Source organism: Ahaetulla prasina, chromosome 6 (genome assembly GCF_028640845.1).
Source record: "Ahaetulla prasina isolate Xishuangbanna chromosome 6, ASM2864084v1, whole genome shotgun sequence".
NCBI classification, from domain to species: domain Eukaryota; kingdom Metazoa; phylum Chordata; class Lepidosauria; order Squamata; family Colubridae; genus Ahaetulla; species Ahaetulla prasina.
Window position 1 is genome coordinate 64,565,794 of NC_080544.1, and position 19,425 is coordinate 64,585,218.

Below are 19,425 nucleotides of genomic sequence, written 5' to 3' on the forward strand. Positions count from 1 at the left end.
CATATAGTTATAACAATAAACATGATGTGATAAGAGAAACATTGGCTATTCATTCAATAGATGATTTTGCCATTTTGTCCAATCAAATCAATTTTGTTACTCTTGCCTTATTTTGAGGCCAACATTTAGGAAAGAGAAAACTGTATGTGGTTTCATTAAATACTGTACAATTACTGTACTTTACAAAATAAAATGTGGAAACAATTAAATATTAATAATTCATTGTATAAATTTTACCATGAACAAATAGGCACAATTTTTGTCTGAAAATATTGTAAGACATCTGGAACATGCAAATTGGAGAACGCTAATCTAAGTTACACTTATGGTCTTGCTGCATATTTGCCTTTTATCTCAATGTTAGGTCTTCCACATGTTTTATGAAGTAAGTTGCTGGGTGTCATTTTTTTAAAATTAAGCAGCAATGAACAAACGAATCATGTATCATAATATGCCATTTTTAATGGATTGTCCTTCAAGTTGCAAGAGAGATAGTGAAATGATGTCTCAATATTTCTACATGCTTATGTTAAATATAGTTAATGTTTTCAAAATTGGCTGAACAAAAATATTTTAAACTAGGTAAAGGTTTCCCTTGCACATATGTGCTAGTCGTTCTCGACTCTAGGGGGCAGTGCTCATCTCCATTTCAAAGCTGTAGAGCCAGCGCTGTCCAAAGATGTCTCCGTGGTCATGTGGCCAGCATGACTAAATGCCAAGGGCACACAAAACGCTGTTACTGTCCCACCAAAGGTAGTCCCTATTTGCATTTTTTACGTGCTTTCGAACTGCTAGGTTGGCAGAAGCTGGGACAAGTAACAGGAGCTCACCTCGTTATGTCGCACTAGGGATTTGAACTGCTGAACTGCCGAACTGCCAACCTTTTGATCAACAAGCTCAGTGTCTTAGCCACTGAGCCACCACATACATCATTTGAAACTAACTGGTAAACAAATAGTTCTAATTAGATAGTTTAGTAACAAATGAATACTTTAAAGCCTTCAGGGTCCAAATAGGGTGATGTTAGTATTTAAATTCAGTGGACAGTTGACAGAGTAATAAGTTATACAGAAGATTAACACTACAGCAAACTTTTCTACCAGGGTCTAAGCCTTTAGTTTTCTGCACAGATTTGTCCTTAAAAAGTACTTGAAAACAACATCTACTGAAGAATTCATCAGCCAAATAACATAATATTAATTTTGAAACAACTACAAAGGTTGCTTAACTGTTCTGAGTCAACTTCAATGTGCTGATTCTTGCCTATGAATCTTGAAAAAAATGAGAACAAACTGTGTTCCTCAACTGCAGCAACTTTTGTCTTTCAGCAATTAGACAAAATGAGAATGTGGGGATTAAAGCAGACAATTTTATACATGGCCATTGTGTCAATTGTCTGGAACTCCTTATCATGGTAGGGTAGGTTGGTCTCTTTGTTTCTGATCTTTATATTGTTGGTAACTTCCTGTTTTTTAAATAAAGGATTAATTGAAACTGAAGTAACATTGAACTTTTAATATTTGCTGTTATTAGATGACTGAAAAAGACTAATTTATAGGAAATAAGGCCGTGATCATCAATTGCGATAATATCTTCTATATTTATTTATTTGTTTGTTTGTTTGTTTATTTATTTATTTGCCTTTGAGACAACGCTAACTCCTAGCAACTGACTTGTCACTGTTGTTTTCTTGGCAAGATTATAAGAAATAGTTTGCCTTTTCTTTCTTCTTAGGGGTTCTTGGGAGATAACAATTGACCCAAAGTCACCCAGCTGGCTTGGTGCCTAAAGTGACTCTAAAATTCACTCTCCTGGTTTCTAATCAGATGCCTGAAAATATACTTAGAATATGCAATATGCAAACACAATAAAAATCAACATAACCAAATACATTTCTTATCCACATCACTGCATTAATATCCATTCTATAATATTCAGTACAGTCTGCAGCACCACGTTCCAAATTATCAAGAAAGACATAGTCTGATTCAGAACAATTTACACTTCAGTACCTAAAGACTATGTAACGAACAGTTGTTTTAGTTTTTCTGCCTGTTATCAGGGAACGAAAACAAGCTGTTCCAAATTTATTCCAAACACAATTTATTAAATATTACTTCAAGGAACTGGGAGTTTTGATTTTAAAACATATTAAACTAAAGTAAATAATTACCAAAATATCATCCTTTTCATCATGATAAAGCAAAGGGTGGCGCAATGGACGTCTAATGTGTGTATAAGTGGCAGATCCCTGGAAATAAGTTGCTGCAAATTTGGGGAAGGTGTATTGTGCCAAGTCATCTGCCTCTTCATCCAGCTCTACCGTTAGGGGGATCATATCCAAGTCTACCTCGTGCAGCTTGTGTGTCTGTGTTTTTTTCTCCAGGTCCTACAAGGTACAGAAGTAGAAGAACAGTTTAGTTTTAATTCTCTAGTGCTGTTAACCTAGCCTTGATATAAGGTGTTGAAGTTGCAGGCAGAAAAGGTATTTAACAGCACTCAGGGATTGCATTCCAGGGAAGAAATGGTACTGAAGATGATTCGAATAGAATAGAATAGAATTTTTTATTGGCCAAGTGTGATTGGACACACAAGGAATTTGTCTTGGTGCACATGCTCTCAGTGTACATAAAAGAAAAGATACCTTCATCAAGGTACTACATTTACAACATAATTGATGGTCAATATATCAATATAAATCATAAGGATTGCAAGCAACAAAGTTACAGTCATAAGTGGAAAGAGATTGGTGATGGGAACAATAAGAAGATTAATAGTAGCGCAGATTTAGTAAATAGTTCGACAGTGTTGAGGGAATTATTTGTTTAGCAGAGTGATGGCCTTCGGGAAAAAACTGTTCTTGTGTCTAGTTGTTCTGGTGTGCAGTGCTCTATAGCGTCCTTTTGAGGGTAGGAGTTGAAACAGTTTATGTCCTGGATGTGAGGGATCTGTAAATATTTTCATGGCCTCTTCTGATTCGTGCAGTATACAGGTTCTCAATGGAAGGCAGGTTGGTAGCAATTATTTTTTCTGCAGTTCTAATTATCCTCTGAAGTCTGTATCTTTCTTGTTGGGTTGCAGAACCGAACCAGACAGTTATAGAGGTACAAATGACAAACTCAATAATTCCTCTGTAGAACTGAATCAGCAGCTTGGGCAGTTTGAGCTTACTGAGTTGGCGCAGAAAGAACATTCTTTGTTGTCCTTTTTTGATGATGTTTTTGATGTTAGCTGTCCATTTTAGATCTTGCAATATGATAGAACCTAGAAATTTAAAGGTTTCTACTGTTGATACTGTGTTGTCTAGTATTATGAGAGGTGGAAGTATGGAAGGGTTTCTCCTAAAGTCTACCACCATTTCTACGGTTTTGAGTGTGTTCAGTTCCAGATTGTTTTGGTCGCACCACAAGGCTAGTCGTTCGACCTCTCGTCTATATGCGGATTCATCTTTGTCTCGAATGAGACCAATCACTGTTGTGTCATCTGTGAACTTCAGTAGCTTAACAGATGGATCGTTGGAGATGCAGTCATTGGTATATAGAAAGAAGAGAAGTGGGGAGAGCACACAGCCTTGGGGGGCCCCTGTGCTAATTGTACAGATATTTGATGTGATCTTGTTTAGCTTCACCTGCTGCTTCCTGTTTGTTAGGAAGCTTGTGATCCACTTACAAGTCTGTTCCGGTACCTGTAGCTGGTTTAGCTTAGTTAGAAGAATGTCTGGAATGATGGTATTGAATGCTGAACTAAAGCCTACAAAAAGGACCCTTGCATAGGTCTTTGGAGACTCAAGATGTTGTAGGATGTAGTGCAGAGCCATATTAACAGCATCATCTGTTGATCTATTTGCTCGGTATGCAAATTGCAAGGGGTCTAACAGCGGATCCGTGATGGTTTTCAAGTAGGAAAGCCTTTCAAAGGTTTTCATGACTACAGATGTTAAAGCAACTGGTCTGTAGTCATTCAGTTCCTTGATGGTGGGCTTCTTCGGCACTGGGATGATGGTAGAGCGTTTGAAGCAAGAAGGAACATAGCACATCTCTAGTGATTTATTGAAAATATGGGTGAAGATGGGGGCCAATTGGTCAGCACAGACTTTTAAGCAAGAAGGAGTTATCTTGTCTGGGCCTGGAGCTTTTCCTGGCTTTTGTCTGTGAAATAGGTCCTGCACTTCCTTTTCTGTGATCACTAGGGGTTGTGAACCCAATGAAATGGGGTCAGTTGTAGGAGGCTTGGCTGTTGTTGGTGTGTCTGAGATGGGGATTGTGGAGATAGGTGGCTGTAGTTTCCTTTCAAACCTGCAGTAAAACTCATTCAGGTCATCTGCCAGTTGTTGATTACCTTCAGCCTGGGAAGGAGGTTTGCCATAGCCGGTGATATTTTTAAGAGTTTTCCACATGTTTGCTGGTTCATTTTTTGAGAACTGATTCTTTAGCTTTTCAGAGTAGCTTCTTTTTGCTGCTCTGATCTCCCTTGTTAGTGCATTTCTGGCCTGATTGTAGGCTTCCTCTTTGGAATGTCGTAGCTGCTTAAGTTTAGGTGTGAACCAAGGCTTGTTGTTACTGTATATTCGCAAGTTCCTTGTAGGTACACATAGGTCTTCACAGAGGCTGACATATGATGTTACAGTATCTGTGAGTTCATCCAGGTCTGCAGAGGTATCTTCAAAAATATTCCAATCAGTGCAGTCAAAGCATGCCTACAGCTTTAATTTTGCCTCCTCCGTCCAGGTCTTCACTGATTTAATTGTTGGTTTTGTGGTTTTAAGTCTTTGCCTGTAAGCAGGTACAAGGTGAATCCTTCAATGATCAGAGTTTCCTACAGCTGCACGTGGTAAAGACCGTTAAGCATCTTTTAGTGTTGTGTAGCAATGGTCTAGAGTATTCTTGCCTCTGGTGGGATAATTGACATGCTGAAAGTATTTTGGTAGCTCTTTCCTTAAGTTTGCCTTGTTTAGATCTCCCAAAACAATAGCCAGTGAATCAGGGTGTAATCAGCCTCCATGATTTGGTCAGCTAGAGTCCGTAATGCCTTGTTTACACAGGCTTGTGGTGGGACATAAACAGCAATTAGAAGAAATGAGGAAAATTCACAAGGCGAATAGTATGGTTTGCAGTTGATAATTAAAGTCTCTAAATTGTTGTCACAGAATTTGTAAATTATTTTAAAATCTTGACACCAGTTGCTGTTAATATACAGGCATAAGCCTCCTCCTTTCTTTTTACCAGATGTTTCTGGAATCCTGTCTGATCGTTCAATCTGAAACCATGGAATGTTCAGGCTGCTATCTTCAATTGATTCATTTAACCAGGTTTCAGAGAAGCATAGGACTGCTGAATTGCGAAAATCAGAACAGTATTTGTTTAAGAGGAGTATTTCATCCATCTTATTTGCAAGTGAGCGTATATTTGTTAGGAAAATTGAAGGCAGAGGAGTTTTAATGCGATTTCTTAGTCTGTTTAAGATCCCAGATCGTTTACCTCTCTTCCTTCGCTTCCGTCGTTTGGTTTTTTTAATAATCCATGGCTTTGTGGGAATTGCCTCCTCCTGTGTTAGAATCTCCTCTGTGTTTGTAAAGACAGGCGGGGGTGAGATCAAAGAAAGCTGCTCCTTAAAGAAATGTTGCTTAATTTTTAGCAGATGGTCTCATGAGTAGGAAATCCATAGTGATTCACAGTGTTCACAGAGAACAATTAGAAATAAAGAAACCATTAGAGAGCATTTCACCAAGGCAGCCTTTGTCGGCACCATCTTGAAAAGGACCATTCCATAAAAAATGATGCCTATGACCACAGTGAAATGAAGAACCAGCAAGTAGACCTCTCTGGACAAGTGCTCCAAACAGCTGCTCTCCATGAAGAGATTGACAGGCAGCAGTCTCCTGCAGGTTTATAGCTCTGGGAAATGAGGGGACAGCCATCTTGCTCAAATTGCTATGGCAACCGCAGAGATTTGGCTTCTCAGAAATAGAGATTTTCTGATCAACTTCATAATGACTTCCAGAAAATAAAAATAAAAATGGTGAATGGCTGAAATCCAGTGATCTGCTTTTGCAAGGTATCGGTATTCACTGCCCAGAAATAGGACAACTGGAAGTTGAGATGGTGGATAAAGGTAGTCATGTGAAATAACTTTTATCAGTTTGCTTTCTGATAAATCATTATTTTTATTTTGGTCACAACCAGCAATGCTGCCATTTTAATGATATAGTTTGAAATTTTCAAATGTGCTCATTAGTTCCTCAAAATTATTTAATTGTTCAAGAAGCACAATCAGGAATGCTAGACCTATTTTTATTACAAGGTTACATTAACAGAAGCTTGCAAATCTGAAAGTACCCCTCTGGTACTTCACTTTTACTCACCAAAAACCAGGGAGGGTCCCTCCTAAATGCTTTTGCCACTTTCTCCTTTGGACTCAGATTTTGTTTACCAGATTGTTGTCTAGGCTACTGCTCTTTCTCCTGCCTCAGAAAGTGATTCCCATATACTATTACAATTGACAATCAATTTAATTATTTCTCCACCTCTTCTTACCTCAAAGCCCAAAGGAGCTTGGCCTTCTTGCCCCCCAATGAAAGAAGGCAAGAAACCAAATATTCTGTCCACCATTTCCTGATCACTGATGACATCATACATTGATTCGTGTTTGTTTTCTTCAGAGTCCTTTATTTTTAAAGGAATTGCCAAACGTTCCTGTAAATAAATGATAAGAATCCATTAAACTGGGCTTAGGGATTGAGTTAGGACTTTATATGTACAAATTGCACTTTATAACTACTCCTGCATCATCAGAACAAAGTAACAAAATTAGTTACTATTCAATGATTTGACACTGTAAACTTCAACAATAATTTTATTCCTGGCAATTTATTAAACATTGCTTCAAGGAACTGAGGGTTGTTGAAATGTTAACAGAAACCTATTTATTTTATTTTGGCCCAGTGAAAGCCTTACCTAGTTAAGCAAAATAAATCACACTCAAGAGATTCAGAAAAGAAAAACTGATATGTTAATACAAGTAAATGGGCAGAGAAATCTGAAACTTGCAAAAACCAAACACTAATGAATTAAGATATTGTCTTTTCTTTGCCTTTCATAAAGAAATGAGAGTACTCTCCACAGCTGGCTCAAAAAGATAACCAGCGTCCAGATCCAGAAACCAGGCTGGAAATTTAAGAAAAGACTTGCAATCTTAGAAATAGTGAAGCTGGATATGGAATGATATTTGGATTTAATCGTACAAAAGATTATTTGGGTTTGGTGACTTAATTATACATTCTTGTTATTCCATTTCTGTCTTCCTTGTTCGAGGAGTTGCTACTGAGATAATCCTTTCTGAAGTCAGTTTTCTTTTATCTTTTTTCTCCTTTCTTTTTGCCCTTTCAACTTTTTAGTTTTTTAACTAAACTAAACACATGATATAGACTTGATTTCTTACTGATTGTGTGATTCCATTCTGAAAGGGTTTTAATATTATCATATGTATTTTCCTTCTGCTGACTACTCCCAAGTAACTCTGGTCCAGAAAGGATTTTTCTGTGGAAATGTACCTGATGGAAGCATTTACTGAATGGGCTCTCCTTAGGATCATGGGTATTGTAAGATTTGCAGAGAAAGAGGCCTTAGAGGGTCCCCACCTGAGGCAGGCAGGCAGCACACACACACCACATCCTAAGCATGTATTCCATTATCAAATGCATTCCATTACACCTTAAAACTCACTTTAAAACAAATATTGAGTTCACCCTTTTTAACGAATTGTAGAAGAAAACTTCTATCAAATCAAAAATTGAGATTATTCAGCAACTTAGGTATTGAAGGGTTGTCATAGATAAGAGATAGGGCAAAAATTTTCAGATGTTTTAGAAGACAAGACAAGAAGGAATAGGTTTTAGCTGGAGGTGAGTAGATTTTGGTTGGACATTTGGACAACTATTTTTTTTAATTTAAAAAGTTTTACAAAAAAATTTTTTTCAACAATTATCCCCCCCACCTCCCTCCGCCCTCCGCCCTCCCCTCGACCCTTCCCCCCATCCTACCCACCCACCCCCGAGACTTCCCAGAGCAAAATACAGGGTATTACTTCTAACAATCATAAGCTAAAATACCACCAACATTTGGACAAGTATTGATGGTAGTAATAGCTAATAAACTATCATCCATTACTTCTCCTTTCCCCTTTGCAACCTTAACTCCCTTTTCCCATTTAAACAAATACACTAATACAGTACAATTCCTACAATCACTCATAAGCTATTTGATACTTTTTAGTCTGATATTTGTTTTGAATATAATCAATCCAACTTCTCCATTCCAATATGTATCTTTCTTGTGAATAGTCTTTCAAATATGCTGAAATTTTGGCCATTTCTGCTAAGTTCGATACTTTAAGTATCCATTCTTCAATTGTAGGCAAGTCTTCTTTCTTCCAATATTGCGCAACCAATAATCTTGCTGCTGATATTAAATTTAAAATCAGTTTAGTCTCTATTACTGTACAGTCCGTAATTATACCCAATAAAAATAACTGTGGTGTAAACTTTATCTTCTTTTTCAAGATATTCTGCATAATCCACCAACATTTGGACAAGTATTGATGGTAGTAATAGCTAATCACCAGCAAAAAAACTGCCTCAGGAAAAGATGAACTCTCTTTCTCTGAAAAAATTAAGTAAATGCCAAATTGCCCTCTGTCAGGGATGTGTAATAGTGGATTGTTAATAATAATCTTATTAATAATTAATAACAAAAATCTTACGTAATTTTGACACTGTTATTTTTAAGCATTTATTTAACACAGAAACAGGCTGGATATGGCTAATCCAATAACAGGCTAAATGGCTAATTTTAGCCATTCTGTTCTCATGTCCTAGTTACAATTTCCCAGATTCTCCATTTTAATTATAGTAAACAAGTTATAACTAGTCACTCTCTTTGGAGGTATAGCTATTTTATCCCATCATCAAAATTACTCTTCTGCACAATTTCTATGAACAAGACTTGTGCTGTGATTTCTGTTTCCATGCTTCCAATCATACAACATACCTTCTTCATTTTGTGCAAAGTCTTACGAACAAACATTCCCCTGGTATAAGCCTGTATCACACACACAGCTTTCAGCTGTTCAGCAATTTTCTGACGCATCAGGTAACCTCGGCACAATGCTTGAAACTTAATCATGTTGCCACGGGCTTCTTCGTACTTCTTCATAAGCTGTTTGCTCCGGAAAAGGGCTTGCAGACGTTCAAATCCCAATATAAGCTATATGGGAGAAATAACAGCCTGATATTAATTGTGGTGCAAAACATCTTCTGTTGCTGAACCTCAGGGTTAAAGGCAAATTCTTACCATTCTAAAATTTTTCCGGGCAAAGTATCCTCTCCAGACTGCCTGTATAACTACAGCACTTTGTCTCTGCTTCAGAAACTGATTCCTTTACAGAGAAAGAATAACAACAAACACAACTAAGTTATTCCACAAAGAAGAATATTAAAGGAGTGTTCAGAGGACACCCAATGGAACAGATGCTGGAGAAAAAACTGAGCTATCCCAATTAACAAATCAGGAAAGCAAAGCACCCTAATTATATCAAGACCAAGTGATTTCATTTTCTAGATGAAAACAATGACATGTGAACTCCCTCTTCTATGGGGTACTGGAATTATCTTAAGTAGACATGAATTATTCTAAACAGTTTTTCCTTTAACACTAGCACTTTAATGTTCATAGTACCATGAATTTAGAGAGAAAAAAGTTCAAGTGCCTAAATGGGTTAAAGTGATTTAGCATGTTTTAGAGGAGATTAGGTATCTGCTGTGGCTCCATTATGGTGGGCAAGAAGGCTTGGAACAAACAGTAGTAAATGACCTGTTTAAATGCAGTGTTCCTGTTACTCCATGGATGGGGTTCCATTCATCACCATTTCTTATTTCTTTTCCAACTTTCCATGTTTATTGAGCATGCTTAGTCCTCTCTGGACTACCGTATTTCTTTTTTTCTCTTTTACATGATTTTTTTAAAAAAAATCACAAACCTTATCCTTATCCTTTCATTTCTTGTTAGCTAGATAGGGTAGATTAAATCCTAGACAACACATTGATTTGTTATGGGAGGGTCGCATAACAAGAAAAAGTCCATAAAGTCAAGATGGCATCCAAAAAGCCCACCCTTTTTACATGTGATGTGATGAACATAAAAATGGGTGGGACTTCAATTACCTGATAGTAGCTGTCATCTTTTTCTTTTTGGATACCCCTCCCCTATGGTCACTATTAGTTATGGGTTTTCCTCTTTCTGGAATGGAAGGCCAATGTTTTGCCTCCTAGGATATAAACTACCATCTTTTCTTTCCCTCCTGCTCATTTTTGCTCTTTGAGGATCTTATTGCATTCTAGACAGAGGTTTTCAAGCTTTTTAAGGCTGCCCAACTTGTTGGTTTTTTAAAATATTGGAAACCGCTGATCAAAAGTCAATCATGGAAAACTGACTTCATTCAATTGAATTTGTTGTTTCTCTTTTAGTCTGTCACAGAACCTTATCATGTTTGTTTGTTTATTTATTTATTTATTTATTTATTGTTTAAATTTCTATACCGCCCTTCTCTGAAGACTCAGAAACTCAAGGAACTCAAGAACTCCATGGAACACAGTTTGAAAACCCTGATCTAAACAATGCACAACTGTGACTGTTAATAATTCACATTTGTTACTACCATTAAACATGTTTACCTGTCTTTGAATCCCCTCAACACCTTCTGAATTAGAATGGCCTTTTCTCTGAGTGCCTTGTCACGCTGCACCTCCAGGACCGTATCATGATAATCCTATTGAAGATTTGAGAAAATAAAAGCCCACCTATTTGAGCTTAGGTTGAAGCAAAACAAATTAAATGATTCTGTATACATAACAGTAGCTGGATTTAATTGTTCTTCTTAACAATTCAGTTTATCACTAAACCCACTGGCAGTTGATCAATGGTGCCCTGATAAATATTTAAAAAACCAGTTCTGCTGGTTCTGATGCTACTGCCACATTACTAGCCATTGATCAGCCAATTTGCATGCCGTGCATAATGGCTCAGCTCACAAAATTCCAGAAACTTTAACAGTCAGCTTTTGCCAGCCGGTGTAATTCAATTCCATCATATCACTGAGTTTGATTATATAGAAAGCATGAATCAGGAAGCTGCAAAACCAGTATTTTGAAACAGAATAAATGGGGAGAAAAGAAAGACTTAGAAAGTCATGTTTGGAAAAGGTTTGAGGAGGTCCTTAAAAAGAGAAGATCATTTCTTACTTTTCTTCTGTGTTGCACATACCATTGCTTATCCAGAAAGGAATAAAGTAATAAAAATATGTGTACATTGGAGTATTTCACCATTGAAGTGTTCAGATTTTTTTTTGTTCAAAAATACATTTATTACTTATGAGCAGTTTATCTTAACTTGTAAGAAAAAAAATTCAGAAGTGGGGATAAAAGTATATCTAAATGAGTTGTCTATATATTATGATTTCCACATCCTTTTTTGGACATCAAGGGAGCATTTATTTGATCAGAATAGAATAATTATTTTACATCTTCAAAGTTAATTTATACCCTGCATTCTGACTCCACTTATCTCTATTTTCCACTTGGATACTCTTGATTTCCAATATGGCGTTAGGTTTATCCCACAAAACAGAATGGGGCTCTGTAACCTATTTTTACCATAAATTATCTGAATACTTCAAGTAAAAATGCTTAAGATTATACCATCACCCTACATGTAATTGGACTTACCATAAACAACCCCACTGAATCCAATTGGATTTGTTTCTTGGAAACAGAAACAGGTTTGCACAGTTAGTCATGAAAAGCATCTGCCTGTGAAACTGTGTAACTTACTTTCAGAAAAACTTTGGTTTTTCCAATTTTCCAATCTTCATCTTCCATTACTTTCTTACAGATACAAATGCAACTCTGACGAACATCATTTTTCAGCTGGAATGGAAGGTAGAAATCTCATTTAATTTAAAGTAAAAATACAAAGGCTAGATAAGAAATAATTTTATTTATTGAGTCATCAAATTTATATGAATTTTTAAACATTTCAAACTGTGGCCATGCTTAGGAAGTACCTTTTTATACATTTTTCCTCTCTATTTGCAAATAATATCTCATAACCTGATAAATGAGATATCACCAAGCACTGTCATTAAAACATATAATAAATTACTACATGTAACACCTGCCCAAATTGGTAGTATTGTGGTTCCTCCCTCTGATGTTTCAGTATTCTAAATTTATCTGCAATCTTTTCTAATAAGCTGATTAAAGAACCCTTGTTAATTCATATTTTAATTGTTGATTATCTAAGATTTTCAAGTGTTAGCAATTACTATTTTTTTCCAGATTTATGTCATTCACATACTTCAAAATGTTTGATAATTACTGTTCAACAAAAATAAAAGAAATAGATTACTAGGTACTAAAGGAAAACTAAGAATATGTATAGATCTAATCTGGGTTGGTCACTGGGACCAGAGGTTTTGTATTCCGTGCTTTTAGCCTCATGCTGGAATCCATCCCCAGCAAACTTCTCTCTAGCAGAGTCTGAGCTGTTAGAATTAAGACTATAAAGCCTTAGTAAGACCACACCTAGAATACTGCATCCAGTTTTGGTCACTACACTATAAAAAAGATGTTGAGATTCTAGAAAAAGTGCAAAAAAGAACAACCAAGATGATTAGAGGATTGGAGACTAAAACATATGAAGAACAGTTACAGGAACTGAGCATGGCTAGTCTAGTGAAGAGAAGGACCAGGGGAGACATGATAGCAGTGGTCCAAGAGGAGGAGGTCAAGCTATTTTCCAAGGTACCCGAAGGCCATACAAGAAATAATGAATGAAAATTGATCAAGGAGAGATTCAACCTAGAAATAAGGAGAAATTTTCTGACAGTGAGAACAATCAATCAGTGGAACAGCTTGCTTTTGGAAGTTGTGGAAGCTTCATCACTGGAGGCTTTCAAGAAGAGATTGGACTGCCATTTCTCAGAAATGGTGTAGGGTCTCCTGCTTGGGCGGGGGGTTGGACTAGATGACCTACAAGGTCCCTTCCAACTCTTTTAATCTGTCATCAGTTAGAATTTATTTATAGTTATTTATAAAATTTAATATTGATACTGATACTGCACATAATAAATGCTGTAGGAACATATTTTAGAACAGATCAATCTGCTTTATTACCACTTATTATTATAAAAGAATAATTTAAAACAATAACCAATCTTGAAAGTATATAACAGGATACCTGTTCTCCAGCTGGCACTGGCCGTAGGACTCTGTATCTCTGAAAGAAATCTGCAAAGCTATAGCGAATTGGATAGCCAGCTTTCCTAATCCGTATGGTTTCCATCATGCCAGAGTAGTACAGCTGTCGGATACAGAGTTCTCTATCAAATTGCTGAAAATGAAAGAAATGCCAAATTTACCACAGAAGCATAAACATTCTCTAACTAACCAAATCCACGGTTGATTTAATGAAAAATATTTTGTTTTGTTCTTAAATCATATTTTCAGGTTTGAACCACCTGGTTGCACAGAGAAAAAAGCGTAGTTCTGAAATAAAGCAGTCTTTATTTGGCTTCTGATGATTTAAGCAAGTCAGCCATCTTGTTTTCTTGGCAACAAAATGGCAATAGTTTGTTTCTGAAATTTTTCCATATCTAGTCTGAATTATTTCCCTGCTATTGGTAGCCTCCCCTCTGAGTACTAACCAAGTGTCACCCTGCTTAGCTTTTTGAGATCAGCCAAGCTCAGCTAGATACTGCCATTCATGAGGGCTAGTTAGTGTATCTGTACATGTATCATCTGTACATGTATCATTATTAAAGTAATGTAAACTGAATCCAATTGTTCCCTTGCCTGGAAATTTCTGAATAAATGGTCTTCTCCCCTGAAAATAATTTACAATTATTTTGGGTATGAGCAATCCAGTGACAACAAGAAAAAGCACGTTTTCATCATTACTTTTCCCCTGGATATGATATGTCTTGAAAATGCTATGATATCTGACTTAAACTAATCAAGAATGTTCCAAGTGCAATAAATGAACATATTAAATTTACTTATTTCAACTTTATTAAACTTACTTTTTGGCATACAGACTAATAAAGCTACGTCTTCTGGAAACTATTAAAAATCTAAGAAGTTAATTAATCAATTAAATAATTCTTACAAAATTATTTTTCCCCTCCTGAAACCATATGACATGACATATGAGGAGTATAATGAAAGTTTACCATGGGTTTCTTTTGGTCATTGGGTTTAAGGCAGCGGATAAAATAAGGCTGACAGCTATTCAAGATTTTCATCAACTGCTCCAGAGACTGTTTGAATTGTCCTGCTAGTGTAGGCAAGCGTTTGCCAGAATCTGATCCCTAGGGGCAGAAAGTACAGAAATGGCATAAATGCCAAATGACAATCACCAAACAATTTATAGCAATGCTGTAAATTGTTTATATGAAAAAATATAGAATATAGATGGTTGACTGCAAATATAAAAAGCCATTATTCACTTTGCAAGTTTAATAGTTTGATTTTTTTCTCAGTGTTAAAAGGAATTCAAAATGAACCTGATATCTATACATGCAGAAAAGCTTTTTTCTATCTTTCTTGAAATAACATTTCCATGTAAAATATTCTAGATGCTTTGCTAATGAATGCATATTTAAGGCTGCCCTTTTCTTTGTTTTGGTTTCATATAAGCTTGCTGTTTGTCCACTGTGTCTCATAATGATGCCATATAAATGCTCAGAGAAGGAAGCAGCATAAATTTCAGCTCTGCAGTACACAACTTTGCAGATTATTAGATTTTACCAATAATTTTGCATACACAAATGGATCATACTTTGAAAATAAAAAAGGATATAAGTGCTAATAAGATATAGCCTAGGAACATAGTTAGAATATAAAATCAGTGTGAAGAAGAGATTCAATACTTTATGTAAAAAAGAAGAGAAAAGAAAATTTCTATTATGAAAGGCAAACTGGAAAAAAAACCCAAATAGTTTGTATAATAAACTGTCATGATAAGGAAAGACAAAACAAAAGTCTTGAATAATATTATAACTGAACACAAGCCAGAAAGAACAAAGAAAAATATTTTAATCAAGTATGTTATCAGGTAAAAGAATATAATAAAAAATTCGAGATTTTTTAAAAGAAGAATAAAACATTTTAATAATAATAATAACAACAGAGTTGGAAGGGACCTTGGAGGCCTTCTAGTCTAGCCCCCTGCCCAGGCAGGAAACCCTACACCATCTCAGACAGATGGTTATCCAACATTTTCTTAAAAATTTGAGATATTGGAACACTGCTATCATGTCTCCCCTAGTCCTTCTTTTTATTAAACTAGACATACCCAGTTCCTGCAACCATTCTTCATATGTTTTAGCCTCCAGTCCCCTAATCATCTTTGTTGTTCTTCTCTGCACTCTTTCTAGAGTCTCATCATCTTTTTCACATTGCAGCGACCAAAACTGAATGCAGTATTCCAAGTGTGGCCTTACCAAGGCATTATAAAGTGGCACTAACACTTCACGTGATCTTGATTCTATCCCTCTGCTTATGCAGCCCAGAACTGTGTTGGCTTTTTTGGCAGCTGCTGCACACTGCTGGCTCATATCTAAATGGTTGTCGACTAGGACTCCAAGATCCCTCTCACAGGTACTACTATTGAGCAAGATACCATATATCCAGTACCTGTGCATTTTTTTTTTTTTTGCCTAAATGTAGAACCTGACTTTTTTCACTGTTAAATTCTATTTTATTAGATAGCGCCCAATGTTCAAGTCTGTGTGTTAGATAGCGCCCAGTGTTCAAGTCTTTTATGTGAATTTACACCACAGTGATCATACTTTATTATAAAGGACAGTCCTTTATTTCAGAAACCTTTAGTTTAATTTATTATTTATTTTCTTGGTTTTGCCCTTGAATTTTATTTATTTATTTATTTATTATTTAAATTTATATAGCCATCTATCTCGCATTTATGACTCTGGGCAGCTTACAATTAAATCATAAACAATACCAAGCACATAGAATAAAACAACAATGCAAATATTACAGGTAGTCCTTGACTTATAACTGTAATTGACCCTGGAAATATGGTTGTAAGTCATTGTGATCATAAATTGAGGCATCATGTAACTGGGCCCAAATTTTTCAGGTTTTTTATTTTTTTATTTTTTTATTTATTTATTTATTTATTTATTATTTAGACTTTTATACCGCCCTTCTCCCAAAGGACTCAGGGCGGTGTACAGCCAAATTAAAAATATACAATATACAATATTAAAACAACAAATTAAAATAACATATTAAATAATGGCCGAAAAGTTTAAAAGTTTAAATGTAAAACCGTCAAATTGACCCCAATAAAACACAGTACCCCAATTTAAAATTAATAAAATTCAAATTTCAGAATTTAAAAATTAAAAGTTAAATATTAAGCCAGTCCTGCTTGGATGAACAAGCACGTTTTCAATTCACGGCGAAAGGTCCGAAGGTCAGGTAGTTGACGCAAACCCGGGGGAAGTTCGTTCCAGAGGGTAGGTGCTCCTACAGAGAAGGCCCTTCCCCTGGGGGCCGCCAGCCGACATTGCTTGGCGGACGGCATCCTGAGAAGACCCTCTCTGTGTGAGCGTACGGGTCGGTGGGAGGCATAGGGTAACAGCAGGCGGTCCCGTAAGTACCCGGGCCCTAAGCCATGGAGTGCTTTAAAGGTGGTAACCAACACCTTGAAGCGCACCCGAGAAACCACAGGTAGCCAGTGCAAACTGCGCAGGAGTGGTGTTACCCGGGAGCAGCGTGTGGCTCCCTCAATCACCCGCGCAGCTGCATTTGCAGCAGTTTTAAGCAAATACCAGAATTGTTGAGTGAATGCCATGATCTTTAAGTGAATGCATTTTCCCATGGAATGAGACAACTGGCTGTAAAGGTTATCCCATTGCCAAGCAACCAAAGTGTGTATGTGCGTGTGTGTGGGGGGAGGAGAGAGAGAGACCATTGTGACTTTGAAAATGGGACATCTGGTGTATAATTAATGTAAGGTTGGGTCTGCCCGGCTACCATTTCAGAATGGTGGAAAGGGAGAAAGGAGAAGAGAGAAGGAGGTAGGAAAGAGAAGAGGAGGAAGAGAGGATAAGGAGGAGGAAGGTGAAAGAAGAAGGAGGAAAGGAATAAAGAGAGATAGAAGAGGGAGAAGAAAGGAGTAGGGGCGAGGGAGGAGAGGATGTAGACAAGAGAAGGTGAGGAAGGTTGTGGAAAGTAGAAGAAGGTAGAGAGGGGAAGAGGGGTGGTGACCGGGCAGACCCGATTGATTGTATATGTCTCTACATTAAATATGTTATTGGACATGAATGTAAAAATAAAACTCTTTCATACAAAAAAAGAAAATGGGACATCTTGGAATGTCCTTCTTAACTTTGAACTGTTCTTATGTGATCAGTTGTAAATTGAGGATACCTGTACAAAATATTAAAACAATTAAAACAATTATTTATTTATTTATTTATTCAAATTTGTATACCGCCCTATCTCCCGAAGGACTCAGGGCGGTTCACAGGCACATAAAACATTTATATACAATTAAAATAACTATTAAAAAACGTATTCTATTGCCAAATATTAAAAATATAAATATAAATCTTAAAACCAAATTTAAACCCCTGTAAATTTAAAAATCTATAAATTTAAAATCTAAATTTAAAATCTAAAATCTAAGCCAGTCCTGCGCAGATGAATAAATGCGTCTTAAGCTCGCGACGGAAGGTTCGGAGGTCCGGAAGTTGACGGAGTCCTGGGGGGAGTTCGTTCCAGAGGGTGGGAGCCCCACAGAAGGCCCTTCCTGGGCGCCGCCAGACGACACTGTCTAGCTGACGGCACCCTGAGGAGTCCCTCTCTGTGAGGCGCACAGGTCGGTGAGAGGTATTCGGTAGCAGTAGGCGGTCCCGTAAATAACCCGGCCCTATGCCATGGGCGCTTTAAAGGTGGTTACCAACACCTTGAAGCGCACCCGAAGGCCACAGGTAGCCAGTGCAGTCTGCGCAGGATAGGTGTCATACGGGAGCCACGAGGGGCTCCCTCTATAACCCGCGCAGCCGCATTCTGAACTAACTGCAGCCTCCGGATGCCCTTCAAGGGGAGCCCCATGTAGAGAGCATTGCAGTAATCCAGGCGAGACGTCACGAGGCGTGGTGACCGTGCATAGGGCATCCCGGTCTAGAAAGGGGCGCAACTGGCGCACCAGGCGAACCTGGTAAAAAGCTCTCCTGGAGACGGCTGTCAAATGATCTTCCAAAGACAGCCGTTCATCCAGGAGGACGCCCAAGTTGCGCACCCCCTCCATCGGGGCCAATGACTCGCCCCAACAGTCAGCCGAGGACTCAGCTGACTGTACCGGGATGCCGCATCCACAGCCACTCTGTCTTGGAGGATTGAGCTTGAGCCTGTTTCTCCCCATCCAGACCCGTCGGCCTCCAAGCACCGGGACAACACTTGATAGCTTCGTTGGGGTGGCCCGGTGTGAAAAGTACAGCTGGGTGTCATCAGCGTACAGCTGGTACCTCACACGAAGCCACTGATGATCTCACCCAGCGGCTTCATATAGATGTTGAACAAAGGCGAGAGGATCGACCCCTGCGGCACCCCACAAGTGAGGCGCCGCGGAGCCGACCTCTGCCCCCCCGTCAACACCGTCTGCGACCGATCGGAGAGATAGGAGGAGAACCACCGATAAACGGTGCCTCCCATTCCCAATCCCCCCAATCGGCGCAGCAGGATACCATGGTCGATGGTATCAAAAGCCGCTGAGAGGTCTAACAGGACCAGGGCAGAGGAACATCCCCTATCCCTGGCCCTCCAGAGATCATCCACCAACGCGACCAAAGCCGTCTCAGTGCTGTAACCGGGCCGGAAGCCGGACTGGAACGGGTCTAGATAGACAGTTTCATCCAGGTGTAGGGGAAACTGATATGCCACCATACTCTCTAAACAATGGAATACATTCAACAGTAGATCATAATAACAGTACAACCATTTTATGGGCTCTTCACCACTCTCTGATCCCCAAGGCCAGATAGTATTTTCCTTTGTAATAGACAGTTATAAATATGAACAATTAATTTTTAAAATCCTTATTAACCTTTTTCAAATTTGCTCTTTTTCAGGTTTGTCCTTTGTTTTTTCAAGAAAATATGGTCGCTGTAATTTACGGATGAGATTAGAATATTTAAACAGGTGTTTATGGAAAAATGTGAAAGAGGCAAAATGAGATTAAAGGAAAGTGGAAATGTTATACTGACACTCCATATGGGTGTGATTATAGAACAACAGAAATATTTGTAGAGGCAAGATACATTCAGGAAATAACTTCACTAGAT

At 37.7% G+C, this 19,425-nt stretch overlaps 1 protein-coding gene across 1 annotated transcript in view; it reads right to left on the reverse strand.

Moving 5' to 3' along the window:
- The window catches only part of MYO7B (myosin VIIB), a 91,691-nt gene that overhangs the window by 37,156 nt on the left and 35,110 nt on the right, over nucleotides 1-19,425 (reverse strand). The window contains exons 16-23 of the mRNA XM_058187988.1: nucleotides 14,281-14,418; nucleotides 13,290-13,442; nucleotides 11,882-11,977; nucleotides 10,727-10,821; nucleotides 9,348-9,432; nucleotides 9,045-9,260; nucleotides 6,534-6,692; nucleotides 2,174-2,389 (exon numbers count right to left, since the gene is read on the reverse strand). Of these exons, the coding sequence (XP_058043971.1) occupies nucleotides 2,174-2,389; nucleotides 6,534-6,692; nucleotides 9,045-9,260; nucleotides 9,348-9,432; nucleotides 10,727-10,821; nucleotides 11,882-11,977; nucleotides 13,290-13,442; nucleotides 14,281-14,418 (1,158 nt within the window). The remainder of the gene's footprint in view (nucleotides 1-2,173; nucleotides 2,390-6,533; nucleotides 6,693-9,044; nucleotides 9,261-9,347; nucleotides 9,433-10,726; nucleotides 10,822-11,881; nucleotides 11,978-13,289; nucleotides 13,443-14,280; nucleotides 14,419-19,425) is intronic.